Source organism: Musca autumnalis, unplaced genomic scaffold (genome assembly GCF_047663935.1).
Source record: "Musca autumnalis isolate F117 unplaced genomic scaffold, ASM4766393v1 scaffold_5, whole genome shotgun sequence".
In the NCBI taxonomy this organism is placed as follows: Eukaryota; Metazoa; Arthropoda; class Insecta; order Diptera; family Muscidae; genus Musca; species Musca autumnalis.
Genome location: NW_027412088.1, coordinates 207238387 through 207264903, shown reverse-complemented (window position 1 = coordinate 207264903; position 26517 = coordinate 207238387). Strand labels below are relative to the sequence as shown.

General features: G+C 36.6%; 5 protein-coding genes across 6 annotated transcripts; 2 read left to right on the top strand and 3 right to left on the bottom strand.

The window, feature by feature from the left end:
* Positions 1-1867: 1867 nt before the first annotated feature.
* On the bottom strand, positions 1868-4618 carry PIG-Z (phosphatidylinositol glycan anchor biosynthesis class Z). The gene is made up of 2 exons (XM_073989038.1): positions 4115-4618; positions 1868-4058 (listed from the first exon to the last, which is right to left on the bottom strand). Exons 1-2 carry the CDS (start codon positions 4281-4283, stop codon positions 2137-2139), a joined length of 2091 nt encoding a protein of 696 aa, XP_073845139.1. The 5' UTR covers positions 4284-4618; the 3' UTR covers positions 1868-2136.
* A 2184-nt stretch (positions 4619-6802) lies between these two features.
* On the top strand, positions 6803-8824 carry LOC141387527 (protein C1orf43 homolog). The gene is made up of 5 exons (XM_073957389.1): positions 6803-7263; positions 7569-7737; positions 7799-7958; positions 8012-8228; positions 8288-8824. Exons 2-5 carry the CDS (start codon positions 7582-7584, stop codon positions 8730-8732), a joined length of 978 nt encoding a protein of 325 aa, XP_073813490.1. The 5' UTR covers positions 6803-7263; positions 7569-7581; the 3' UTR covers positions 8733-8824.
* Positions 8825-9070: 246 nt separating this feature from the next.
* mute (gon-4 like protein muscle wasted) lies at positions 9071-21427 on the bottom strand. The gene is made up of 13 exons (XM_073957386.1): positions 21127-21427; positions 20801-20948; positions 20456-20740; positions 20064-20397; positions 19930-20001; positions 14612-15725; positions 14205-14550; positions 14009-14140; positions 11415-13203; positions 11218-11351; positions 10820-11148; positions 10547-10685; positions 9071-10485 (listed from the first exon to the last, which is right to left on the bottom strand). Exons 1-13 carry the CDS (start codon positions 21240-21242, stop codon positions 9148-9150), a joined length of 6276 nt encoding a protein of 2091 aa, XP_073813487.1. The 5' UTR covers positions 21243-21427; the 3' UTR covers positions 9071-9147.
* Ufm1 (Ubiquitin-fold modifier 1) lies at positions 13368-14003 on the top strand. The gene is made up of 2 exons (XM_073957390.1): positions 13368-13505; positions 13573-14003. The coding sequence occupies exon 2, from the start codon at positions 13629-13631 to the stop codon at positions 13881-13883; it is 255 nt and encodes an 84-aa protein (XP_073813491.1). The 5' UTR covers positions 13368-13505; positions 13573-13628; the 3' UTR covers positions 13884-14003.
* Positions 15824-18418, bottom strand: LOC141387526 (uncharacterized). 2 transcript variants are annotated; one of them, XM_073957387.1, is made up of 5 exons: positions 18198-18418; positions 17955-18126; positions 16956-17884; positions 16219-16895; positions 15824-16155 (listed from the first exon to the last, which is right to left on the bottom strand). In XM_073957387.1, exons 1-5 carry the CDS (start codon positions 18248-18250, stop codon positions 15881-15883), a joined length of 2106 nt encoding a protein of 701 aa, XP_073813488.1. In that variant the 5' UTR covers positions 18251-18418; the 3' UTR covers positions 15824-15880. The 2 variants fall into 2 exon arrangements, with proteins under 2 accessions (XP_073813488.1, XP_073813489.1); XM_073957388.1 differs by having other exon boundaries at positions 17955-18123; positions 18198-18384.
* Positions 21428-26517: the final 5090 nt, after the last annotated feature.

Sequence of the window (26517 nt, the reverse complement as noted above, 5' to 3'; positions counted from 1 at the left end):
TCGAGCAGGTGAAAGTGAACTGCAACTCACTTGTGAGTAGCTCCCTACGTGAAGATTCATAATCGCAATGATAAAAAATTTCTAATTATTTTTTGTTGCTTTCAACCTAAAATACAATTAATTATCATTACAGATACAAAATATTCGTATTTTTTAAAATAAATGACCACACTTAAATTTTTTTGTTCAACTAACTTTGATTTCGGTAGTGAGAAATTTCAGCACAAATTTGCCTCTTTTTCTCACTTTTTTTACATTTGTAATAGCTAATTTTTTCACGAACGTGAGTTTTGCTTACCCTCTTGTTGTTTATAATAAGGGAAGAGTGAGAACATAACAGCACTCACGGCGATATGATGTTTATAATAGGGGAGGAGGCGAGAAAGAGAAAACTCACGGTGAGATGCCGTTCATAATTGGGCTGGATATGTTATCGGGACGAGAAGCGCTTTCATTAAGCAATTGGGTCAGTTGAGTGGTATATGCTGTGGCTATCTGTTGTGTTCGTAGCTTAGCGATGTCCAACTGTCGTGTTGTGTCTGTCCGTGCTTTATTTACAACGTTTAGACGGGTACGTACCTTTGCTGCAACGAGGTAATGGTCCGAATCTGTGTTTGCTCCTCGGAACGATAGTACATCCAACACGCTCGATGAATGTCTTCCATCTATCACAACATGATCAATTTGATTACTTGTTCTTTGATCTGGAGACAGCCAGGTGCCCTTATGAATATCGAGATGATTATATCTGGTACTGCTAACTACCATGTTTTTTGCAGCTGCAAAGTCTATCAGCCTCATACCATTGTCAGATGTTTCACTGTGGAGACTGAATTTCCCGACTGTTGGGCCAAAGATATTCTCCTTTCCAATTTTGGCATTAAAATCGCCTAGAACAATTTTAATGTCATGGGCAGGACAACGGTCATATGTTTCTTCTAAGCGTTCGTAGAATATATCTTTGGTCTGTTCGTCCTTGTCTTCGGTTGGAGAATGAGCGCAGATAAAGCTGATGTTGAAGAATTTAGCTTTTAATCGAATTGTAGCAAGTCTTTCATTCACTGGGGTGAAGCTGGAGACCAGATGTTTTAACCTCTGACCAACTACAAAACCGCAACCAAACTCATGCTTTGTGTCATGGCAGCTATAATACAGTGCGTCACCCTTAGGTGTTGTTGTGACATCTTTCCCAGTCCATCGTATTTCCTGTATGGCAGTAATGTCGGCCTTGTACTTTTCAAGTACATCTGCCAGCGCGTAAACTGCACCTTCTCTATAAAGAGTGCGAAGATTCCAGGTGCAGATACGCAGACCATGGTCCTTAAAACGTTTTCGGGGGTCGTCAACTTTAGAGGGGTTTGTTTTTCTTTTCTTTCGTTTTTTCATAGTAGGCTGCTTTTTTCTAGCGGGGGTTACTAGCCCGACGCCCAAACCCAAGTTTTTAACGTTCTTATGGGTGAATGCGCGGCACATGTTAGCTCACTACCTTTAACGGGTGTTAAAGGCAGCTCCCCAGGTGACACCACTGGGAGGTCAGTGTCCACTTGAGATGATAGAGGGACCAAGATAAGTCCTGGACTTTACCATGTTAAAGCCAGTCAGGACCGTTCCTTGGTATCTTTCATCCCCTACGTCACCCCAGAGGATCATTACATTTTAAAATATATACAATTTTCGTTGCTGAAAAAGAAGTTTTGGATGTTTTCTGCTTAATTTTTTGGGCGTTTGTGAGTTAGGAATCATAAAAATGCTTCATACGTCCGATATAGGCCTTCTTTGAACTTGATGTACAATCGGAAAGTTGATGACAATATTTATTGAGAACAAGAATTGAGTGTCTTTTCAATGAGTTTCATTCCATTTTGCATCCTTGGTAATCATTATAAAAAGCAATTTATTCTTAAAAATATATATACAGAAATTTTAAAATTAAAGTATATAAGACGAAATTTACATATATTAGGTATATTAGAGACGTTTTGTTCAGTTTGCTGGAATGTTAAAGTGATTATTGAAAAAAAAATAATAAAAAACAATTTCAATATTGACTAAATCAAATGAATATGTGTGTATATTTGTCTTTGGTTTCACATTTAGGACTAGTAAGTAAATAAAATTATATTTTAACAACTCTCGTTATGTATAACATTTTGTCCTTGTTAGGGTCTTTTTATTTTTGGGCATATTACGCTTCAATTCAAATTCATACAAAGCCAAACCGAATTGATGAATAAACGATGACAGTTGTTTACTGACATAAGTAAAACTTAGTTCAGGTTCTTGTTCAAGCATACAGGTACCCTTCAAATCATCATCTGACCAATGGGGTGGATCTACAACACCTGGATGCCTTCCCAAAAATTGTGGTAAAGCTTCCGTAGATACATGTGGATAGAAAACATGCTTTAGTTCATAATTTAGGTAGGTAGCATTACTTTGTACCAAAGCCATATTGAGATCATCACTTAAAGACGAAGGAATGGCCAAGAACAAACGATACCTTAACTTTTTGGTTTCTTTTTTCAACTCACAATGAGACATTATAAGCCTAATGCGTGACATAAGTTGAGGCATATCAAGACTTCCATATTCATAAAGATAAAAATCTTTACGTTTTTTATACCTCTGACCAGACTGAGTATTCAAGTGGACCATTTGTGTGCTGGGAATATTTACAAGTGACAGTGGAAACATGTATGTATGAGACGTTATTAGATGTATATGTTGGTCGGGTGCCTTAAGTTTCATCTGTTCTTCGAAATGTTGAGCCAACGGGAAGACACCCGCTTGATGCATAAAACCAAAGAAAACTGTTAAGGCAATATTGGAAATATACCATATTTTCATGACATGCACAGCTGAGGCTTTTGTACATAGAAATTTCTCGTAAATTTGACGCAACCATTCATTTTCCACACGAAAAGGGTAGTGGGCACAGAAACCAGTCACAAGTTTGGGACCATGCAACAATATTATGGGAAATGTTAAAGGTATAAGAAATCTAGGTTCCTGGTGATTGATTAGTGATAAAAAGAATAATGGTACGAAAATCGATGCCGACATAAGGCCCACAATACTTTGTGCTCTTGGCAAACCTTGATATTCTGCTTTAAAAAATCGTATCATTAGTTGGGCAAACGAAACCATGGCAATGATACCCAATATCCCATATAACAATGGGACATTAACTAGCAAATGTATATACTTTGGGTGTAATCCATGTTCAGATGTTTTCTTGGGATCAATGTTATACTTTACAAAATTCCAGGGTGTAAATACAAAATTATCTATGCTAATGGTCTTGGTCATAATCTCTCCCGAAGTCAAGTACTTATAATATAAAGAATCGCAAAGAACAAAGAATAGCATTGTCGGTATTGCACTTACACAAAACAGCAGCATTCGCAGATGGAAATCAGTAAATGTTACACTTTTTGTACCCATGCCCCTTAGAAGCCAATAGAAAACCATGGGAGCACCAAATAATAAAAATGTCGGACGATTAAAAACTCCCATGACGCATAAACTTGACATAATAAAAATCTTATTGAAGTTATGGGTTGGTAAAGCGTTTTTGAGCTTCCAAATCTTTACACGTTCTCCAATTGAAGCCGCCTTGTCGTATTTCTCATCCAGAATTTCTTTCTTGTACACAATGGTATTGGTTGTGATCATACACTCGGCAACAAAATACAATAGCACAGAACACAGGGCCATCTCAATGGTGTTGGAAAACGTGTGGGTTCCAAACACCAACATTACCCAACTACTTCCCAATGCCAATAGACGTATTTCAAAACGTAGACTATACAACATACAGACACGATATAGAGCCCAATCATTGACAAATGATATGGCACAGAAGATCAAACGTGGGAAAACTAAATAGGTATAGCTGCACAGTATCTCAATGTTGAAGTATTCCCTCATATAAAGGGCTGCAAATTCAAGAAAACTCCAAGGAACTCGCAAGAGCAGAAATGGTATTGTAATGCTACGCACCGGCATCGTATTATTAAATTCCCAAGTCCGAACATGTTCCAAGCGAAAGTGATCACCTACAAACACATCAGGTTAGTTCAATTTATAATTTTTAAGTTTTTGTTGGCCTTACCATTCATGACCTCAATCGATTGAAAGAATTCATCTGGGTGAACATATCCTGTTTGTATGAACACTAAAACAATTCGCAGGACGACAAAAAACAAATATGTGTACCAGTTCTCATCGATATTTGTACGTCTTTTATTCCATAGCTGGTTAATATTTGTACTTAATTTCATTTTTGTTTTAATTTTCTATTCGACAGGAAATAAAAACATAAAAACATTGTATTAAGGATGACGTGCCCACCATTCATTCACAATAGTGAACTGTCAGGATACAGGAGAAAAGTTATTCATAAATATTGCACATTAATTAATTTGTTCTGATTGACAATGCTCCATAAATGAATTTAACAGACAAAGGCGATGTATTTATAACCTTTGCTCTCCTCACTACTATGTATTTATTTTTTATAAATTTATTGTTGAAATGTATAATCTGTGCGATTGTTTTAAATGACAATCATTCACAGTGGTGTACTTTACTGTGTGAAGTGTTAACATCTATCAGTGAATGATTTTTGTAGGGATACGTAATCGTTTATTGGGATACGTAATCGATTATTGCTTTCCTACCAAAATATCGGGTTCTTGGTTTTCATTTGCTCTGTTCCAGTACCTACAAGAAGCTACTATTTTCTACTACGATAACATTTTTTCCTTTATGTTATCGAAAAAAATAGTAAAAATTAGTAGATTCTTGCAGTTCTGGAGCAGACCAATTAATTCTGTAATAGCCCATTTAGATATGACTTCATTAGCCGGATTTAGCACATTATCAGGTTTTATTTGCTAAATCCAGCCAAAATCTACCAGATTTCCCATACAAAAATAAATCCTCGTATTGAGATGATTTGTTTTAAATCTGGGATAAATCCTCGTATACTACTCTGTTTTTTGCAACATGTTGCTAGAAAATACAAAAAGTTGAAAGCTGGCACAAGAAACAAGGTAGATGCATCGGTGAATTGCTACACTAAAAATAATTTAAAATGTAAACATTTGTAAACAAGGCGGAAAAACTAATTTTTTTTGATGTGAAAAGTTGGTTTTAATCAACCAAGACTAATATTTACGATGTCTAAACGGTAAAATAATTCGTTTATTTATTTTAGATGGGCAAACTGCGATAAAATAATTCTTTATTTGCTCTTTATGGGTACTTTACACGATATGTTTTTTACATATGAGCTGTCACTTTGCACATACATTTTATATGGGAGAAGTGACAACTCATATGTAAAAAACATACCGTGTAAAGTACCCATTAGTTAGCATTAGTTGTGCTAACAATAGGTGTGTCTTTTTACTTACTAAATGTTGCTGAAACATTTTTTCCAGCAACTTTTCCTTTATACAACTGTCAAAATCTGCAACATTAGTAATAATTATTACTAAATATCACGTAAAAATACACACCTATTTTCAGTATGAAACAATAAATTTGTTTTTTGATGTGTGTTTTTTGGGTCGAATTCAACTTACAAAAATTCTTTTGACGTTTCAAATTCGATCAGATTGGCTGATGCATCTACCTTGGTAATTGTGCTATGAACAAAAATCAGCTGACTGCCATTTAAATCATCCAAAATGTATATCTAAATGCAATGAGATTTGTACTGGATTTATTAAATCCAGTCGAGGATTTATGGCTAGTCTAAATGAGCTATTACCAAAAATAGGGCGTCTTTATTAAACGACAATCGGCCATAAAAAGCATGGCGGAATAAAGTACAGTACACATTGTCAGTTTTGAATGACGATTTTTTTAAAGCATAGTACACACGGTCCAACAAAACTGACAGTCATCGAGGTCTATTTCGTTAATATCAAAGTCTAGCTGAATAATTACTTTCCTAATCACTAAATTATACCTTAAATTTTGTATTTCAATCATTTTTAGCTAACAAAAAGTTTTTATTTGCCAGGAAATTGCCGTAAAAGTACGTTGACTGTCAGTTTTGTTGGACCGTGTGTACTATGCTTAAATTATCGATAACTGTCCAACCGTCCAGCAACCACAAAATATTTTGTGGTTGTATGATGAATGACAAAAATGAACGACCACACTAGCAAGCAACAACAAAGCTGTCATTCAAAACTGACAATTGGTCTGTTCCAGAACTTCAAGAAACTACTATTTTTTACTATTTTATTCGATAACATAAAAGGAAAAATTGTTATCGTAGTGAAAAATAGTAGCTTCTTGCAGGTTCTGGAACAGAGCAAAGGTGTACCCAGCTTAAGAATGTGTTACATCGATAACAATAATCGGGCCATTTACCACACCAAACGTCAAAATTTGTTCACAATAACACATTATTGTGAATTGCTTGTTTACCTTTGTATGTGATTTTATTCACAATAAAGTATTTCGACAACTAATATGATGATCAGCTGTTTTAGGCGTTGGACCTTTATTATTGTGCCATGCATGGTACCATGGCAGAACTACCAGGTAGTGGCATCGTACAATTTTGAATATGTTATGTCAAAACTTTCTTTATGTTGTTGGGGAAATTACAACAAAAATAATTTTTTTATAAAGGGATTTGACTTTTCATATTCGATCAGCTGGTGTGATACCACTACCTGGTAGTTCTGCCATGCATGGTACTAACCAAGGCACATTAAAGAAGGTAGCCGACTCGTATCAGCTGATTGAACATGAAATGTCAAATAAAATTGTTGTAATTGTGAAATGTAAACAAACATCTTGTTCTGATTGGCCGAAGCTAAATCGCTGCAAATTTAAGAGCCAAGGCGAATTGATTCTCTTTACAAATTTTGACGTATTATGTTACGGCAAAAGTTGCTTTGTTGTAGCAATTCGCCGAATCGGCTACCTTCTATATTTGCCTTGGTACTAACTTGAAAAATCGTTTAATCGAAAGTTAGCTATCCCTATTTGTTATCGTTTCGAAGAAAAAAAAAACAAAAAATAAATAAAAAGTTTAATTGTAATTTAATTATTTTATTAAATAAGTTTGTTTATATCATTATGGGCGAAAACGTTGAACCTATGTCTACAATTTAACATCGTCGAGACAGAGATGTTAGAATAGAGACAAACCAAACAAAACACACATAGGAACATTCAACACTTCGCCCTACTTGCAAAGAATTCTTTGAATAGGAGAACTCAGTAACGATAAAGGTATAAAGCCATTTTCAATTTATTTACATTTAACAAACTTCATTTATATTTTAACACACTTGTCACATTACAAAGAAATAAAAATTAACTGGCTAAGTTCCGTTTACCATGGGTATTCCTGATCACAACGATATAGTACATATTGTATTTCAGCCAGACAAGGTAATGGTGTTTTGTTAAAGTAAACCCCATATCTCAGGAATTTCCCGGGAAACCTATATATCGTTGTGATCTGTAAAATTTATGCGCGAGTGGTGCCCGTAAACGAGACTTGTTCTATTAAATAAATGTGTTGTTTTCTTTAGCAAACAGTCAAAAATGGAGCAGTTATCAGGTGTTATGATAATTATTATCATTGGCGGAGGTGTTCTGACTTTTGTAATGTTGTTTATATTCGCAAAAAGACAAATAATGAGATTTACACTGAGAAGTCGTAGAGGTCCACATGTTCCAGTTGGGAATGATGCAAAGAAGGTTGGTATTCTTATCAGTCATAGATTGTATAATATTAAAAAGTGAACAATTTATCTTCTAGGCCCTCAGAAAGGAGATTGAACGACGCCTTGATTGTATACAGAAGATACAAGTTGAACCCAAATTACTGTGGAATGATGACAAGTATATTCTACAACGAGATAAACCATTACCACCATACTACTATCGAATGCAAGCTGTGGATGATATAAAGATATTGGGTATGTTTCATAACATCAACTTCATACAGATAATGTAATACTCTCCTTTACAGAACGTGAAATAGCCAAAAGTGATGGTGCCGTCCGTCATGCCCACGAAAACTTACGGGCATTTCTATTAACCACTCTATCGTCATGTCTTAATGGTACCGGACAACGTATGATCCACCAGTTCTGTGATATGTATGAACACGCTCGTCATGATCCCAATGAATTTGGCAGTGAAGAGTATGAAGCGTATCATAGACTATTGCTGAAACTCATAGAAGCGTAAGATTTCCCATTTTGCATACATATTCGTATGTATAATTAATTTTCCATCTCTTTAGAGCAAAGCAACTGAAATCTTTTAATAATTCACGAAAAAGTTCCCCTGCTCGTACACCTAAAAAGTCTACAAAAATGCCATCTTTGCTCGATCCTTCTCGTCTAAAGCCACCACCCACTACGCTGACACGCCCAGTTGGCGGTGGCCAACTGTCATCTGGAGCGGGTGAAGTACCCGCTGGTCATCAATCCAAGGTCAATTTAACACTTGGACTACAAGGACGAGATATGGATGGTTGTGAAATCGTTACCAATCCATTGCATTTGCAAACTCCAGCCGAACGTGATATAATAATACGAAATCGCATTAAAACGCCAAATTTAGATGATATTGTTAATGACGAAGATGTCGAGGATGATGATGATGAAATCAATGAAATGGGAGATGATGAAATTATGAGCATTTCATCAGTTAAATTGAATGCCAATTCCAATAAAAATGTATGATAAGCAAAATACTCATATGCCTGTATGGAATAATAATAACCAAAGTTTTTTAGAATATAAGACCCTATAATAAAGCAAGTTTGAAACGTAAAGAGGTACGTACGACATAATCGCAATAAAATAGCAAATACATAGCTTAGGTAACATTCATTTACAATTTCATATTTTTGATCAACATTTTGGAAGATTCTTGAGTTCCATATTTTTTTTTCTTTTTCTGAGGGGTATGTAATTGAAATTTCTCATTGAGAGTCTGTCTCCCATTTTGCCTTCTGAAGGTTTTTGGAAAATATTTTTTCTTCTGAACGAATACTTGTTTTCTTGTTTATTAAAATAAAAAAGAATTCTTAACAAAATCTATATACAGCTAAAATACTATTAATGTTAATAATAATAATAATGAATAACATAAAACTTATTTGCCTTGTAGTTTTGCGAGAAAATCCACCAGAAACTGATGCCTGGCCTTTATTTCGAATAAGGTTCTTCTTGGCAGCTTTGTTGCTATACGTTGGTATAGCTCTTCACGATTTGTTGAACCCAATTTCATTTCAATCAGAATAACTTTATCCTCATCTCTAGTCCATGCTGCATTTAATGGCAAAGGCACCGACGGTCGTGGAGTTTCATTTGATTTGTTCCTGCTGCTGCTAGGTTCGGTAACCAAATTTGCTACAATATCTATTTTACAATCTTCATCACTACCAACTTTGTATGGTGTATTCCTTATAGGAGCTGCATCTTCCTCATTGGAGTCGGTATCCATTTTCAGTGATGGGAAAGGACTTCGTGTTACTGAGGCATGCTCTGGCAGGAATTCTAAATCATCTGATTGTTCCTGTTTAACGCTGGCATTGTTGTGTGTGGTTGATGTTACAGCAGCACTGCTGCTTGCCACACAAGTCGATGTCTTCATACTTGTTTTGGTCCTGGCAACAATTTGTATGTGTTCTTTGGTATCCACAACTGTGTCTTCGCCAGTATTTTGTTCATCCGACGACACTTCAACCAAAGTTTTTAAACGTTTTGCACATTGTATGGCTGAATTGTTTTCATGTATAACAACCATGGGCTGGTTGCTGAAAGAACGAACTGATCTGCCACCTGTGTTGTGGATCAATGGTGATTTTGTTTTCTTACTCGGTGATTTTCGCTTTTCGCGGGCGTTCGCATGTGACTGACACGATGTGGTTGTTGTGGTAGATGGGGAGTTTATTGAGTTATGAGTCTGGTTTTTGCGAGGTGACGTTTTTCCAGCCGCTGTGGTATTACTTCCGCTGGTAGCATCTTCACTGAAATTTAATGAAGTCTTTTTGGCATTAGGATGATGGCTTTGGAAATTACTATTTAAATTTGGTGTACTAGTTGCACTTGCCGAATAGCAAGTGGAACCATAATAAGAGGGATTCAGTCGCAAAGCATGTGCTTTAAGAGTATTCTCATCACAGGGTTCAAATGATGAACAGCTATCATCTTCCTCGGCAGTAGTATCTATCACAAGGACCTTTGATACATCTTCTTCTTCAGACTTATCCTGTTCATCGGTAGACTCAGTATTTGTGGCAGCATTTGCCAATTCAGAACTAGATTGCAAACGTTTTTCTCCATGGTCCTTAATAGCATGGACGCATCCTGTGATTTGTGTCGTAGGTTGGGCATTTGTTCGAATGTTGTCTTTATAGGAGGCAGCCATAAAAGACAATTTGGCAGGCAATAACATTTTGGATCCATAGAAAATACGTCCATTGATGTACTGAAAATAGTAATGGGTGAACAATACGAATCAACGTTGATTATTTTTTTACAAAACTTACCCTCAACTGACATGTGGGTGTCTGACTTTGGACATCATTTGTCGTGTTATCCAAATCTGTTATTGTTTCCACATGCTCGCCTGAACGATTAGTTTGTTGCTCCTTAACGTTTAATATATGTTCGGGGGTGGAAAACAACCTAAAAATAAATTATTTTAATTGAACTCTTCGAAATATGGAAGGTGGATGCCTGTTTTTATTTTCTGAATTTTTTGAAAAATCTGATACCTGACCTTAAACTTGAGTTAAGACCAAAATATATACTCTCCTTACCTCTCCGGCGGTGTACTTTTGGGAAATTGTTGCATAAACCAATCTATCAAAAATTGATTACCCTTAAGTAGAGGTATAATTTTCGACTCAATCTTCTTCATAGTCACGTCGGGATCATCGGCCAATTCATTGAGACAATTGTATATTTTTCGAATCTGTGCTGGTTGCTTATTGAAGTAGATATTCAGTTTGTTGATAAATGTTGTCATATTTGTAATCATAAAGTGTTCAAAAAATTTGCCAATTTCTGCAGCCTCTGATGGCAACAGAAATGTTAAGAATACTTGTGCCAATTCGGGATGGTCCGGCAAGAACAACTTTTCCAATTTCTATACATTGTAACAAATTTACACAACAGTTAAAAGAATTTCTTTGAATGCTAAAGAAAAAATACTTACATAATACAAGTCTGATACTTTGTCCTTTTTGGGGTCAAAAGTCTTTAGTATCGTGTTAAATTTTTTGCAATCGTCTGGTCTATTGGAAGCCCTAAAAGCCTCCTCCACCTTTTCATAAAAATTAAAAGCATAAACTGCAAAGAGAGACAAGAATTTAGTCACAATGAGCTGAGGACAATAAAGAGTGGCTGACTTACTGGCATCCTTACGATTAGTCTCCTCAGGCGTATCAGGCAATAGCATGTGTCTGAAATTTTCCTCTTGCCGATTAATCTTTCTAGCCATTCTTTGAGAAGAGGGGCTACTTTCATCTTCAGCATGTGAATTGCGGGAACGTTTTAAGCCACTAGGGCTAGAGTTGGAGTTTCCTCCACTATTGTTGTTACTGGCACTTTTATTACAGATCATTTTCAAACCCTTCAACAGATTTGTGTACAATTCCAAAGCCTTAAATCTTCTATAGACGTGTTGTACTTTTGGAGAGTGTTTATAGCGAACCTGAAGCGTCTCTAAATGTAAGCCATAGGCGGTTATTAAATCCTCACAGCGCTGCTTTATGGATCTTTTCTCTCGATAGGCAACTGATTTTCGAGTTATATTTTTATTCAACTTTGTAATGTGTGACAATATTACAGTTCTCCGTCGTTGCTTAACAAGCTGCTGCTTTATTTTGGACGTATTTCTGCAATTCTCTTTATTGCCATCAACAATTTCTGTTGGTTTTTGTTGGCAATTATTCGAGGCTGTTCTTTGGGATTTTTGCTGGGATGGTTCATGTGTTGTGTCTGGGGTGACTGTTTTATTAGTCACTGGGTTCAGTACTGAGGATACGCTTGTCACTGATTGTGGAACAGATGAAGAAATTTTGTTAGTACTTGTCTGAGGGGCCTTTGATGGTGTGGGTAGTTTTGTAGATTGTTCTGGAACTTCTTTTACGGTGGAAATTCGTCCCTCCGCATTCCCAGTTCTCTTCGAAGAAGTATGAGAATTATCCGATGTTGGAGTTGCACTTTTACTGGGTTCTACAACAGTTAAAGGACTTTCCTCTACAGTACTAGCCCGTACTAGTCTCTCAGGACCTTTATGAGGAGAATTGGTTTTCCGTACTGCTTGCGTTGCACTTGAAGCAGATTTCTTTTGCGCTACTGATGTTGTAATTGTTGAAGTACAATTCTCTGTGTTTGAAGAAACAACAGGAGATTTTTCTATATCTGCCGTTGCAGCATATCGTACTGGCTCCACAGAGCTTGTGACAGTTGTTGTAGAAGTTTCTTGGGCAGCTGTAGTAGAGACAGTGTTCTGTCCTTCATTTACCTCACTGACAGTTGTGGTGTTAACTACATCGTCTAAATCTTGTACGGAATCATCTGAACAAATTGTTATGGTATCAGCTACAGTAGTATTCAAAGTTGATCTTCCAAGCGAATAGGACTGCTGCGAAAATGTCGTTGTAAGTTGATTATATTGCGGTTGCAGAGTTTTTGTTGCCAAATCAAAGTTATATGTTATTACTGGAGTGTCCACGGCGGAATTTGAACTTCTATTTAAATTTTTATTACCATATGTGGAGTCAAAGCTAGAGTTCGATATCAACGAAGTATTATTGAGATTACCAATATTAGAAGTATTGTTGGGAAGTATTGCGGGCAAATTCGTTGCCGGTGGACTGCCAAAAACGTAATTCACATTAATCGTCAAAGAACGAGGAAGTCTTTTCCTCTTTGGTTTTGGTGCATCTGTTTCAGTCGAGTTCCTTTTCGTCGTTAAAGGTGTATTGCTCGTATTGTTGCCCGATAATGTTTGGGAGTCACTGGGCTGCGATGATGGCTCCTCAACAATGCTTTGCTCGATGGGAAGATCTTCGCCCACAGCTTCACGTACAAATTCCAGAAATGAGTCTCTGAATTTATCTGAAGCTTTTACCTTTGGATTTTTCACAATACTTTTCCTTCTTGGTGGTTTTGGTGGCGGAGGAGGAGCGTTTTTCTACATTAACAAAAATAAAACAAAACATAAAAGGTCGATTATTGTGAATTGTTATAATCAACTGTCAAATAGAATGACAAACGCAAAGCACAATAAAATGATAGCCGGCCATCTACACCATATGATGCATTCACAATTGCATCTACTCGGACATTGTGTTTTTACAACTGGAGGAGAAAGCAGCAAATTTCGTTGTTTCTATTAAGAAAAGTTAACTGCATTTACAAAAATTGTCTTGTTGAGATATACATCTTGACTGGAAGGCCAAGTAAAATCAAATTCTATTGAAGACTCTACTAGAAGTAAGCAAATTTTGCAATTTACTTTACTAAGAACTTGTAAACTGACCACGTCACTAACTTTTTTTAGGTACTGTCATTGAATAGTTAATATCTGCAGCTGCCAACCAACCAAAAACACCCAACATGTCCAAGGTTACTTTCAAAATTACTTTAACTTCGGATCCCAAGTTACCATTTAAAGTTCTAAGTGTACCCGAAGCTACACCCTTTACGGCTGTACTCAAGTTTGCTGCTGAGGAATTCAAAGTTCCTGCTGCTACCAGTGCAATCATTACTGATGACGGTATTGGCATTAGCCCCCAACAAACTGCTGGAAACGTTTTCTTAAAGCATGGTTCAGAGTTACGTCTCATTCCAAGAGATCGTGTTGGTCACTAATAGATTTAAGTAATAGGATAATATATAACTTAATATTATTTCATGCAATACCCGGACAACTGAGTGTTAAAACAATTTTTGTAATACATAATATAAAATACACACACAACATTAGAACTGCTTACCTTTTGTAAATATTGCTGGAATACTAGTGGCAATTCGGAAAAACGATCTTTGGGCAAGGGCACTGTATTGTTTGCAAAACCAACAATAGGTGTATGTTCCACGGGTGGAGCCCTTTTGTGTTCAAAGTAATACTAAAAAGAAAAATTATTTATTATGAAAAGCCAAACGTTGTCTTAAAAATGCATTCATTATTACCTTTATGGGATTGTAATATTCAGCTTCCTTCATTTGCATTATATAAGGCCAAACACGCCTATGATTCTTTCCTTGTAATATATCTTTAGTCAGACGCTTGCATGCCATTCTTTCGGGTGTAGAATTCCGGCCAATTTTTTCATTTTTCTGTAGTATGAGATTGACGTGTTTCTCCAAACCCATGGCTATCAGATAGGTCTCAACCGGTGAGAATGTTTCTAGGCTTATTACTTTTGGTGTAAACGGCATACGTGGCAGATATTCAGGGTACATAAAAACATCCGATTCCAAGAAACATTCCAAAAGTCGTGGATGAAAACGTGGAATTTGTCGTGTATTGTGATTACTAAAAAGGGTATAAGTTAAGTTAAATTGTTACAATGGATGTTTAGCTGGAAAGTACTTACGTCAATTCAACTTCCCGATGCAGAAATTGCATCAAGGCTCTATTTTCTTCATTGTCCTCATCCAATTCATGGGCCCATTTATTAATGAGATTTATAGCCTTCTCTAAATTCCAAATTTTAAAATTTGCATTTTCTTTGGACTTTTTCTGTAGCTCCAAAAGCATCTCTTTTGGCTTTGATGCCAGTTTCCATAGCTCGGGATGACAATAGGTTTGTATATAGGTTTGGGTTAACATTTGGACATGTATACGCATCTGCTGTTGCATCAAATCGTATTGATATTTGGTAAACTCTTTGTCTGATGCTTCCGGTTCTGTTGTTGTACTAGAAATTTGATTAACTTGGGCATGTTTTAGACTTTCAAATTTGTCTATGTACTCGGCAAGGGCATGTCGTTTTATGGAGATGTACTCTCCACAATAGTTTGTTTCGTATGGCACATTGTATTTTATATTTACTGCTTTTCCCTTATATTGTTCCTCCAGATATTTCAAGCCTGTTAGAACTTTTTGTCCATTCTTCAATTCTTCTGGAGAGTTCACGACTTTTGCCAACTGAAAGCAGTTCGGTTGACCTGGTATTGGCACTGCAATTATATCAACTTGAGTATTAACGTTGTTGCTTGGAATACAGACTGTGCTCGTGAGAGAATTGTCGGCATTCTTTTTTGGTGTAGCCACTGGAATCATTGTTACAGCTTCATCATTCTCGGGAGCTTGTACCTCATTATTCTGTACATTATGAGTAGTAGAGGGAGTTGACATAACATCAGGATGAAAGGATATATTTTGTTGTGTAATATTGTTGGATGATGTAATGGAACATGATTCCTGTACGGATTCATGTGTCTGAGTCTGCTGCTGCACATGGTTAGATGGTTGTTCTTCAAATTGTAATTGCCGACTAACAGAATCAACATTTTCGTCATTTTTTTCTGGCGATCTATTGGGAGTATTTAGTTGGTCATCTTGATAGTTTAATAGGAATTTGCGTGGAGTCTCTAGTTCAATGCTTTCAAATGATATGCCTTCATTAAGATTACTCAAAAGTTCAGTCATTAACTCTGCTATTTCTTTTTTCGAAATGTTCACGTCACGTAATTCTTCAGCGTCAACTATAAATAAAATCAATTGAAATAAAATTTGTTAAAAAGCTGTCTCTGCAAAGAGAAAAGGTTCCCAAATCATGACAAAAACGCTTGTTTTTGAAAAATTTCGATTGATTTAAGAATTAAAAATAAAATTTATTTATTAATTTCATAAAATAAAATTATACATTTTCATTGTTGCCATAGTAGTGACTATAGAAATATAAATTTTCAAACTCCTCTTCGTCACAAGGGGTATTCAAACTTTTTCGTAAAATTTCGCGTATGGGAAATATACGCACGACTGATGACGGTGAGGGTATGCAGGTGTTATAGCGACAGAACATACGCAGAACCGTGGGATATTTTCGCAATGATAACAAGCTAATATCAGGATCAGATAAATACGCATCTATTTCCAATTTCAATGATTGTGGAGTGCTTGATTCTTCATCAGCTATAAGGAAGTAAACAACATTAAACAATTTTATGATGGTTTGAAATGAAACATCGATCTTACCCGAGTCTATTGTGTCACCAAAATCAAAGAAACCATTAACCTCATGATTTATTGCTGCTTTATTTTCAGTGTCGGAGAACTGATTTGGCAAATTGTCATCAATTTGATGATACTCCTTAGCATGTTTCAGCAACATGTTTCTTGGTTGGATTTTTAAACAATTTGCATTATCCTTTAGCCCAGAGAGAAAACGTGTTTTAACAGGAGGATATGTAAGTGCTGCTAAAATGACATCCGCTTCGCTTTCATCCAGATTGTAGTAAGAATTAAAATTTATTTGTAATTCAGTTTTGATACGTTTCAGACCAACTGATAAATATTTAAGTTTCTTAGAGTTATGAAGCCGTGTTAACTTCCATTTTAGTGTTACTAATGTGGGCAATAAACAGCCATAATAGTGATTTTGTGGTACATCTAAGAAATCAAACGCAAGGGCCAATGGTTCAAAAAGGCAAGTGAATTCCTGCAAATACTCTACTTCTTGGCTGGATAAGGATGGTGTGTTTAGGCAACCACAAATGTCTTCAAGTTTTTCTTTGTAGCTCATTAATTGCCTAATGGCCGTGTACAAAGACATCATGGAGTAGGGGTGTGGTTTCATCAAAGATTCGCCAATTAATGATGTAATGGCTTCTGTTCTCTCTTTAGTTTGACTTTCACGCCATATACAACAACATCTGTAATAAGGAAATATGTACTGTTAAATTCAGGATAGGGTTCCGAAGGGTACTACTTACTTTTCCATTGCAACTTTGTGAAGAGCCCAATCACAATCTTCCCTTTCTCTCAAAAAATTTCTGCACCATATCATGTTAAGGCCCACTATGTCCAACTCTAAAAACTTATATTGTTGTAACATATCAGAGCAATCTAAAACCATAAGTGAGTTTTCTGGATCGCCTAGTTGATGTAATGTCTCTTGTAAAACTTCTTTGTCAAAATCCAATTCACAAAAATCTTCTGGGTAGGTTTGTAAATTCATTGTTGTGGAAACTATAATAGATGATGGTGTAATACGGTATTGCGTTAAAACTGTGTTGTACAATTGATCAAAATCTCCTGGGTTTTTCATCTTTTTGCAGCATAGCAAAGCAGATTGCCTTTGAAGTTGTTCATCAATCCAATGAGCTGATATGGCAATATATGTGCTCTTATTATATGTCCACGAATCAAAAGTGGTGCAAATGTATGGTAGAGCATTGAATATTTGAGACAATTCCATTCTCTTGTATTCGCATGCATCACTGACCAGTTTTTTATAATAATTCACCGGACCTATTTCTATCGGTATATCAGTGAATCTAAAAAGTTCCAAAAATGAGGGATTTTGCACTACATCGAATGTTTGATTTGTGGCTATTAGAAATTGAATAAGTTTATAATGAAACTGTTCCTGTTTCTCCATTGTTTTGTTTACTACGGTATTACTAGCTGGATATGGACTAATACGATTGTTACTATTCCGTTTGCAATGCTTTGTGCTAGTGACAGTGTAGTCACTTTTACTTTTTTGTCTATTGAAGTCCTGATAAACATCTGGATGTTTGCTTTTCAAATGGCAAAGAAAGTTGGAACTGACTTTTAGGGAACCTTTAATTTTAGTACCGCATGTATGACAAATAGCAACAATTCCCTTAAATTCCTTCTGATAATCCGTATGTTCTACCTGTTATAGAGAAAAATCACAACATCAATCGTTGTGGACTTTATTACAGTTATATTAATTTATATCTTACCGTTTGTTCAATATAAAAATATTTGCCAGAAGAAAACAAAAGCTTGTTTCCCATACTCAAATATACGGAGATTTGTTTCCCATCTGTGGTTTTTATTGGAGTTGATGAATATGTTTGACTGTTATCACATTGTTCCTCCTCTAGTTGGTAATTATTTATGCTGTTGTTACTGCTAAAATTTTGGAAAAAACGAAATTTGTAATTCAGGCTAAGCTGTGGTACTTGAGTTTCTGGGATACTTACAAATTGCTGTCATCACACTCGAATTTCAAAGAAAACGAACCACTGTCACTCATTTTTGATGTAATTCAAAAAAATATTTTCAAGATATACGTTGACTTTCACTAAATTTTCATAAAATATGAAAATTTGTGTATTTTTAATTAATTGTTAATTAAACGCAAACACGGACTTTTATGTTGCCACAGATCTCTATCGTGAATGTTTACTTCAATACAAAAAAAACACAAACATTTGTTATGGTAGGGTTGCCAATACTCAACACATCACTTTGACCAAAAGTTCGCGAACGACACTCAAATAAAAAACGCGTAGGCAGCGAATCCATAAGTTCACACTAGAGTGAATTTCATTAAAAAATTTCATGAAATTAGTCGTTCTTAGATCGAATTCCTCACTACAGCAATTACATGATTTTACTCTACTGTGGAGCTCGATCTAGAAACGCATAATTTCATGAAGTTTTTTCAATGAAATAAGTCTAGTGTGGACCGGGACTAAAATAAAGTAGAAACCATTATGAAATTATAAGGTGGCGTAAAACGCCAGCGTCGTGGTTTTAATCTGTCAATTTGGTTTTGTTATTGCGAATAAATTGTATGAAAACGTAAACAAACATTTTGACATCTTACGTGACCTGGTAATTAGGCAGAAAACAATACTTTCCCTTAAACATATGAAAATACGTGAATGTCTTGCCTCCCCCGCCTCTATTTTCTAACGATGTTGTCCCTAACAACAAGTATTTTGATATGTTGCATTCAAGGAATAGTACCTATCCGTCCTAAGGTTGCATTTATATCAAACTGATTTTAATAAAATTCCTCTTCCAAGATCTATTTACCAGGTCACGTAAAGAGCACAACAACAACTCTATTTTGACTTAAAATTCTTCAAGCCGTCAAAATGTTTGTTTTTTATATAATAGTACGTTTATATATAACCGGATTTAACAAACCCACTGGGTTTCAAATGTCAATTCCTTTGCGTATATGTCAAATAAATCCTCATCAAAAAGGTTAACCCTGCAAAAGGCTATAATATGAACATGGCCTAAGTCCATATTTACATTAGGCAATTTTCCTTGCGGCAATTGTCATTTTGATGGAGGAAGGAGTGAGGCATATGGTAACCCTTTGCCTCTCAACACCCTCTTTCAAGGAAAATCGCCTAATGTAAATATGGACTAGATTCAGGAAAAAACTGAGTTCTGTGGATTTATTCGATCTTGATCTACTTTATACCATGATTGAAACCATGACCTTTTTACGCCATCTTTCAATTTCATCATGTCTTCCTTCAATTGAGAATTTCTCAATTCCATTTGATACTTATGCGTCAATATATGTTATTTCCTTGACGTAATATTTAAATTGTCTTAACTGGTATTGTCCAATTTTCCACATCTTTTGAGTTCGCGCAACATTAGCCTTATGTAATGATGCAATTGACGATAGGGTGTCATATTTCCCTGCACAGAGTGCTTTAGCTCTTTGATTTCTATGTTCAAATAAACATGAAGACCCATAATATAAATGGGTAATGAATGATTGGTCAGCACTGTAGGTTAAGTTACATTTAAGTTTTTAGGATAGAAATGAAGTTATAATAATAAACTTCTAAACTAAAAAGTACATACATACGTCTCTTATTTATAATAATTTGTATATTCGGAATTATGAGTGGAGGAAAATCAATCAACTACTATAAAGTTAGCAATAATCTCGGTACATACCTAATTCTTTTTCAGCAGCAACATATTCAGGATCATTGATGGGATCGTCATCATCTCCTACCAGACTGGAATCTAAGCAAATGTGTTCAAGAAAAATCAGTATTTCATCCTATTAGAAAACAAGCAAGACATACTTAGCGGTTTTAAAAAATCATTTAAAAATTGATTCCAATCCTCATCGATAGCCTGAGAGTCCGGTTCAGTTGGTTCGGTATAGTCAACGTCTGGTGGTATAAATTCCGATTCAATATCCTCTATAGTTGTTTGTTGCAAACACAACTTTGAACGCGTGCGTGTGGCAATTCTAAGTTCTTCCTGGGGACCCTTTTTGTTAAGTGGTACTTTAAAACAACCATCCTCAGATAGTTTTACAGGCGAATCATCAGCTTCAGCTTGTACGGCAGGTGTTTGTGGTGTCCTTGGATTGGAATCCAAATCAGATGCTGTTGTGTTGGGGTCATCATCGGACTGAAAAAGAACACGACTGCAGTTAACGAATAATGTGATTATTTGAATTCGAACTTACCACAAAATCCTCTTCTTTAAAAGTGTATTCCTCATCCTCTTCATCAGAGTTCAATTCTTCATTGATCAATGATGCTATTTCCGTTTGTTCAGCACTCAATATCTTTGGTAATGAAATGGTAGGCTGTTTCTTAAGTTCCTTGGCTTTAGAACGAGTTAACTTTGGAATGGATGGGGTATCGGTTATTATAATAGCTCTCTGTTCAGCCTCAAGCTTTTCTCGAGCCAGCTCATCTTCAGCTTTTAACGTTATAAGGGCTAGAATGTGTTCATTTTTCACAAATTTCTAAAATAAAGGTAATATAAAGTAAATGGCAAGAAATTCTTTGGATAGATAGAAACTTACGTGCAACAATTTCATCATTTCTTCATGAGACAGTGAATTTTTACGCGCCACTTTGCGCAGCCTTGTTTCCAGTGCAACTGCATCTTCCAAATCGCAATCCTCAAATTCGGATTCAAAATCACTGATTGTTAATATTTCGCAACGTTTCCTGTATGGATTATATTAAAAACAAAAATTTTAAGCAAATCAAAAACAAAGAGGCAAAATTTTAATCATTCACAATTGCTTTAGTGTTGAAGGGATTCAAACACATTCCTTTGTAGCAGTAGTATTTGCAAGGACTATGACGAAATATTACAAAGGACAACATAGTTTTTTACACAAACCTTTTCCTGCCTTTATTTGAGCTTGTACTGGAACCACTTAAATTTTGTCGACTGTTGCTGTCGTCTGGTTCAGGAGATTTTGCGCTGTTGCTCTTTTTCGATGCTGACTGTCGCATTTTTCTTGCAATTTTATATCAACATACGCAGAAAGTACTTGTCACTTTGTTTCATTAATGAAAATAACACACTTTTTATTTAAAAAATGGACAAAATAAATAAAATTCGCCATAAACGAAATGAAAATGCAGAGGAAGACGCTGAAATGAAGATAATGAACAGCTGGTGTGAAAACGGTATTGCCACATTGTTGAAAATTATATTTCTGTCATTGTGAATGAATGAAATTTGTCTTTATGCTGTATGGCCACACATCGAAATAGGTAAAAGTCACAGCAGCCAGTTTCTGTACATGTATGTCGAAAGAAGAATGTGTGGGAATGAAACACGCCCGAACTTTAGTTTTCGAAATAATTTTACCTTTGCTTTTGCTTCAAAACAAAAAACAAATTTGAAAAACACACAAGAGTTTGGATGTGTTTCTTTCGCACACATTCTTCTTTACCCTGCGTTTACAAATGCCAGTATTGGCAAGACAATAGCAAAAATACAAACCTTTTTTACAAATACATTTATAAATTTTTAAATATGTATGGAGAAAAGTATGACATACAGAAACAGGCTGGCCCTGACACTATGTCGAAAGAAAATGGTTGCGAACGAAAAACACCTAAACTTTGGTTTTATTGACAACACACAATCCCAGGACAGCGAGTTCTTTCGTAACGGATTGACCCAGAACCACCAACATCAGCGGATATATGTGTTGTATTTGACCCGCTGTCCAATACAAAACGACCAGAGGGGTACAGCGCAGGCTGTAATCCCGAACCCTGGAAGGATGCAAGATCCGAAGAGGTGCGCAAGTTATTTCAATCGATCACCCCGAGAGTGACAGGGCGAAGAGGAGAGTATTACGTCGCACCAGATCTCTTCCTGCCGAGTGTGAACCACCACAGTTTTCAATGGATGATGTTGCGAATGCCATTAGGAACGCTAAATCATCCAAAGCGTTGGGCCCTGTTGGAATCTTAATGGTAATGCTGAAGCAGCTGGATGAGCCGGGAGTGCAGTATCTCACAAAACTTCTCAACTTGTCGTTATCCACCCTCATTGTTCCCGAAGTCTTGGAAATGGGGAGGGTGGTACAGCTATGGAAACCAGGCAAGGATGCCAGCAAAAGTGAATCGTACAGGCCGATTTCGCTGTTGTCGCCCGTAGCAAAGAGCTTTGAGGCCTTTGCCTCCCCAATATCAGGAATAGCTGTCAAGTTGCTGATCATCAGCATTGATTCCGTAAGCAGCACAGCAAGACAACTGCGCTGCACGCTATTACCACATATATTTGTCAAGGACTCAACCAAAGACGGCCGTGCGATAGAACAGTAATGGTGGCGCTCGACTTATATAAAAGCCTTTGATACAGTCAGACACTCCACGCTGTTTGAGCACATTGAGCAGACAACCCTCCGGCGAAGCTTGAAACGTTGGATAGTCAATTATATGTGTGTGCGCCAGTCGTACGTGGAATTCAGGAACAAGAAGTCCAAACCCCGTAGAGTGAAACAGAGAGTTCCCCAAGGGGGTGATATCTCCGGAACTGTTTACCCTCTACCTCTCCTGTATTCCGCTCCCTCCAGACGGCATCGAGATCGTAACGTATGCGGATGATTGCACGATCCTGGCGTCGGGTACCTATCCTGATGACATCTGTGAAAGACTGAACAGCTACTTAACCACAGTTTATACAGTTGGCCATTCAGACTTCTGTTAACAACATTTGACAACAAACATAATAGATTGTTCATTATTGTGATTTGATTTCCTTTGTATTTTATGTATTTGACAGCAAACTAAATAGTCAGGGCTAACTAGTTTGGGCTGAATGGCCAACTGTATAAACTGTGTACTTAACCGATCTTACCACCTTTTTCCATTCGAGGAATATGCAGATTTCCGCCACAAAATCAACAGCCACTATGTTCACCACATGGACAGCGCAGTTTGGAAGAGAATTTAATGTCGTGGTCGACGGTAGCAGAACTCCGACCACTAACTGCCCCAAAATTTTAGTGGTCACATTCGACACTACTTTCACTCCGTGCGCGCACACCACAGCTATCTGCGACAAACTGTAAAGTAGGAACAAGGTCCTCAAGTCCCTAGCCGACAGCACTTGGGGTGCAGATAAAGAAACCTTGTTGACCACATATAACGCGATAGGTCGGTCTGTGGTAAGCTATGCGGCGCCAGTTTGGTCGCCGGGATTATGTGATAGGAATTGGAAAAATGTGCAAACCTGTCAGAATGCCGCCCTGAGAACAGCAACAGGGTGCCTCCTCAAGTCTTCAGTGGACCATCTATATCCCAGCGAAAAGTTTGCCTCCAAAGAGGCAGTTAAATGATATGTACAAGTGATTTGGAAGTGCATCAAATTATGCATTTTCACTCATGATTTTTACAAGGGAGTGACCCCGGAAAGAGGCACTCCATTGCACCGCATTTTAACTGACCCTTTGGCATTGCATTTTAACTGAACCTTTGGCACCGCATTTTAACTGAACCTTTGGCACCGCATTTTAACTGACCCTTTGGCATTGCATTTTAACTGACCCTTTGGAGTAGAATAGGAGGCAGTCCAGAGCACGTGGTTTGAATAACAAAATAAAATGCATTTATTATTTGTGTAAAACAAAAATATTAATAACTTTATTAAATTAACACAAATTATGAAAATTCTCTATCGAATTCAATCGCAAACATGTGTGTTTCCTCCGCTTTTCATTTAATCCAAACTTAAGTGCTTTTGCTTCATCTGCTAAATGGGTTTGATATTGTCTTCCTATCACCAGTTAAGATTTTGATATGTACTCCAACAGCACTCCATTGGGAAATTTTCTTCTCGTGAGATACCGGAAAAATGTTCACAAATTAAAAATTATTTAGTTTGTATTAACAAATGTTTGGAAACGTTAACACGATTAGCTCTTTTTGGAAATGTATTCCGCTGCCTGTAGAGATGAACAAACTGATTTATGTACATGTAGGGATCTCTAACAACTGCTAATAAAATGTAGTGAACGGAGTGCCTTTTTCACGAATCCGTTTGCACTGCATCCGGATGCTGTTAAATTGTGAGGAATTGGAGTGCCTTTTTCACGACTCCGTTGAACTGCCTCCGGATGTTGTTAAAATGTGACAAATGGATGTGATTGTTTGGATTGCATCCAAATGCGGTTAAAATGTGAGGAATGGAGTGCCTTTTTCACGACTCCGTTTAAACTGCATAAAAACATGCCGTGAAAGAACTAGTCTACATTGCACTACTTCCAATTTATTTTGCTGGGATGAGGAGGCAAAAATTCTTCCAGTAAAGCAACACAATGAGATGCTTTCTTTGCAGTACTTCCTTGCGTGTTAACGTGAGAGCTATCACAATCACCATCTGCTGGTTAGGCCCGACACATTCAGGCATATCAGGAAGGATATTCATGCTCTAGACAGGGATGTCCAACAATATAGTAGAGAACCCCTAGATCCACAGGCATATGTAGCAGGTTTAAATAGTATTCAAACGGATGCAGTTGCTAATGCCATAAGCAAATATAGTGTGAATAAAGTCCTCGGAGTACATCCCCCATATATCGCAGCTGAGGAGCGTCAGTTGCCACGACGAACCAGAGTAGTTTTGGCTCAACTACGCTCGGGATATTGCAGTCGCCTAAATTCTTATTGCCGTGCAAGACATCTGCCCAGTATGTGGCATGGGCCCGCACGACGCAAAACATCTTTTCAACTGCCCCGAAACCTACTCATCTATCTCCAGTGGATCTGTGGTTACATTCCATCGAAGCAGCCACTTTCCTGGAACTGGACCCAGAGCCAGATTGAACGAAACTACAAACATAACAACAAAAACATACAGTTAGTCAACTATATTATTGCAAACGATGAATTTTTAAAAATTTAGATGTTTAATTAGGTATTACTACAAGAAATTCTTTCAATAATGTTGGGCTTTTTGTAATATCTGTTGATTTACCTTTTAATGACAACATCAAGCCAATAAATGCAGAAATCGGTTGAAAATAACAAAAACAACGGGCAAAAAGGATAGGTACCCGGTTTATGTGGTGTCAACTAAATAATTGCAAAATGAATTAATGTGCAATAAAGTCGTTGGGTTTCCCCCCGCGATTTTTTGCATTTAAGGATTTTTTAAGACTTTTATGGTATGTGAACATGTAGATCCATAATTTTTTATCATAAATTAATTTTAGTGTGTAACATAGACGGTATATTCAGAAAAAGAGAAAATCAGGTAAACGGTTTCGGAAAATATGGTAAATTTGGTCTATTCCAATTATAATAATGGTAAATCCGAAAGAGAAATCCCTAAAATCACCTCTCGCAAGCTGAGAAGTGTATACAACATCATATACCGCACCGAGAAAGAAGCCAGGCTCAAATTGAGGGCGTTAAGTGGCAGGTCACGAATTGACTGCAGAATGATTAAAGAAATTAACGAAATAGCCCAAACCAGGATCAGAAAATAGCTTTTTCTAATTAAAAATGATTTTGGAGTAAGTGTGTCACATGGAAAAGTCAGAAAAGTTCTACATAATAACAAGCACTCATCACGAGTGACTAGGTAAAAACCATTGCCCTCCCATCACAATATATAGAAACTATTCAGACTTGTTATAGACAACTTTTCACGCCATCTTTAGTATTGGGATGGCGTTATATTTTCTGACGAGACTAAAATTATGTTGTACTATCACAATGGACCTCAAAAAGTATTGGAAAAACCCTTGAAAGCCATGGAAAACAAAAATTTAATACATACCGTAAAGTTCGGAAAACTGTCACTTATAGTATGGGGTATACCAAGCAGTGACGTTGGTAAAATCCTGATTATGGAAGAAACAATGACATAGGAGGTTTATTTAGATATTTTAAGAAAAGATTTAACCAAAAGCGTCAAGAAATTTGGGCCTGTTGACCCTGAAAATTCAAACAAATTGCAATATAAGTTCTACCAAGACAACGACCCTAAGCATAAATCTAATTTATGTAAGACTTAGTTGCTATACAACTGTACCCAAGACATTTACACCCCGTTCCAGTGTCTAGATATTAACCCCATCGAAAATTCATAGGTACACCTGAAGGAAAAAGTCGGGAATAGGTCGCCTACTAACCTGGGGGACTAAATAAAATGCAATAAAGAAGAATGGCTGAAAAATACCATTGGAAATTATTTATTAAATTCAGATACGTTTACAAGCTGTTTTTGATGCCAAATGTGAGCACACGAAATATTAGAACCAAC

What these genes read in the sequence shown, in the direction of transcription:
- PIG-Z (XM_073989038.1), bottom strand. Translation starts at nt 4,283, where the DNA reads ATGAAATTAAGTACAAATATTAACCAGCTATGGAATAAAAGACGTACA. An exon ending in ATCGATTGAGGTCATGAATG is followed by an intron (nt 4,059 to 4,114) that starts GTAAGGCCAACA and finishes ATGTGTTTGTAG; the next exon opens with GTGATCACTTTCGCTTGGAA.
- LOC141387527 (XM_073957389.1), top strand. Translation starts at nt 7,582, where the DNA reads ATGGAGCAGTTATCAGGTGTTATGATAATTATTATCATTGGCGGAGGT. An exon ending in TTGGGAATGATGCAAAGAAG is followed by an intron (nt 7,738 to 7,798) that starts GTTGGTATTCTT and finishes TTTATCTTCTAG; the next exon opens with GCCCTCAGAAAGGAGATTGA. An exon ending in TTGCTGAAACTCATAGAAGC is followed by an intron (nt 8,229 to 8,287) that starts GTAAGATTTCCC and finishes CCATCTCTTTAG; the next exon opens with AGCAAAGCAACTGAAATCTT.
- Ufm1 (XM_073957390.1), top strand. Translation starts at nt 13,629, where the DNA reads ATGTCCAAGGTTACTTTCAAAATTACTTTAACTTCGGATCCCAAGTTA.
- LOC141387526 (XM_073957387.1), bottom strand. Translation starts at nt 18,250, where the DNA reads ATGAGTGACAGTGGTTCGTTTTCTTTGAAATTCGAGTGTGATGACAGC. An exon ending in GAGTGTGATGACAGCAATTT is followed by an intron (nt 18,127 to 18,197) that starts GTAAGTATCCCA and finishes CCAAAATTTTAG; the next exon opens with CAGTAACAACAGCATAAATA. An exon ending in ATTTTTATATTGAACAAACG is followed by an intron (nt 17,885 to 17,954) that starts GTAAGATATAAA and finishes TCTCTATAACAG; the next exon opens with GTAGAACATACGGATTATCA.
- mute (XM_073957386.1), bottom strand. Translation starts at nt 21,242, where the DNA reads ATGCGACAGTCAGCATCGAAAAAGAGCAACAGCGCAAAATCTCCTGAA. An exon ending in TCAAATAAAGGCAGGAAAAG is followed by an intron (nt 20,949 to 21,126) that starts GTTTGTGTAAAA and finishes TAATCCATACAG; the next exon opens with GAAACGTTGCGAAATATTAA. An exon ending in AAATGATGAAATTGTTGCAC is followed by an intron (nt 20,741 to 20,800) that starts GTAAGTTTCTAT and finishes CCTTTATTTTAG; the next exon opens with AAATTTGTGAAAAATGAACA.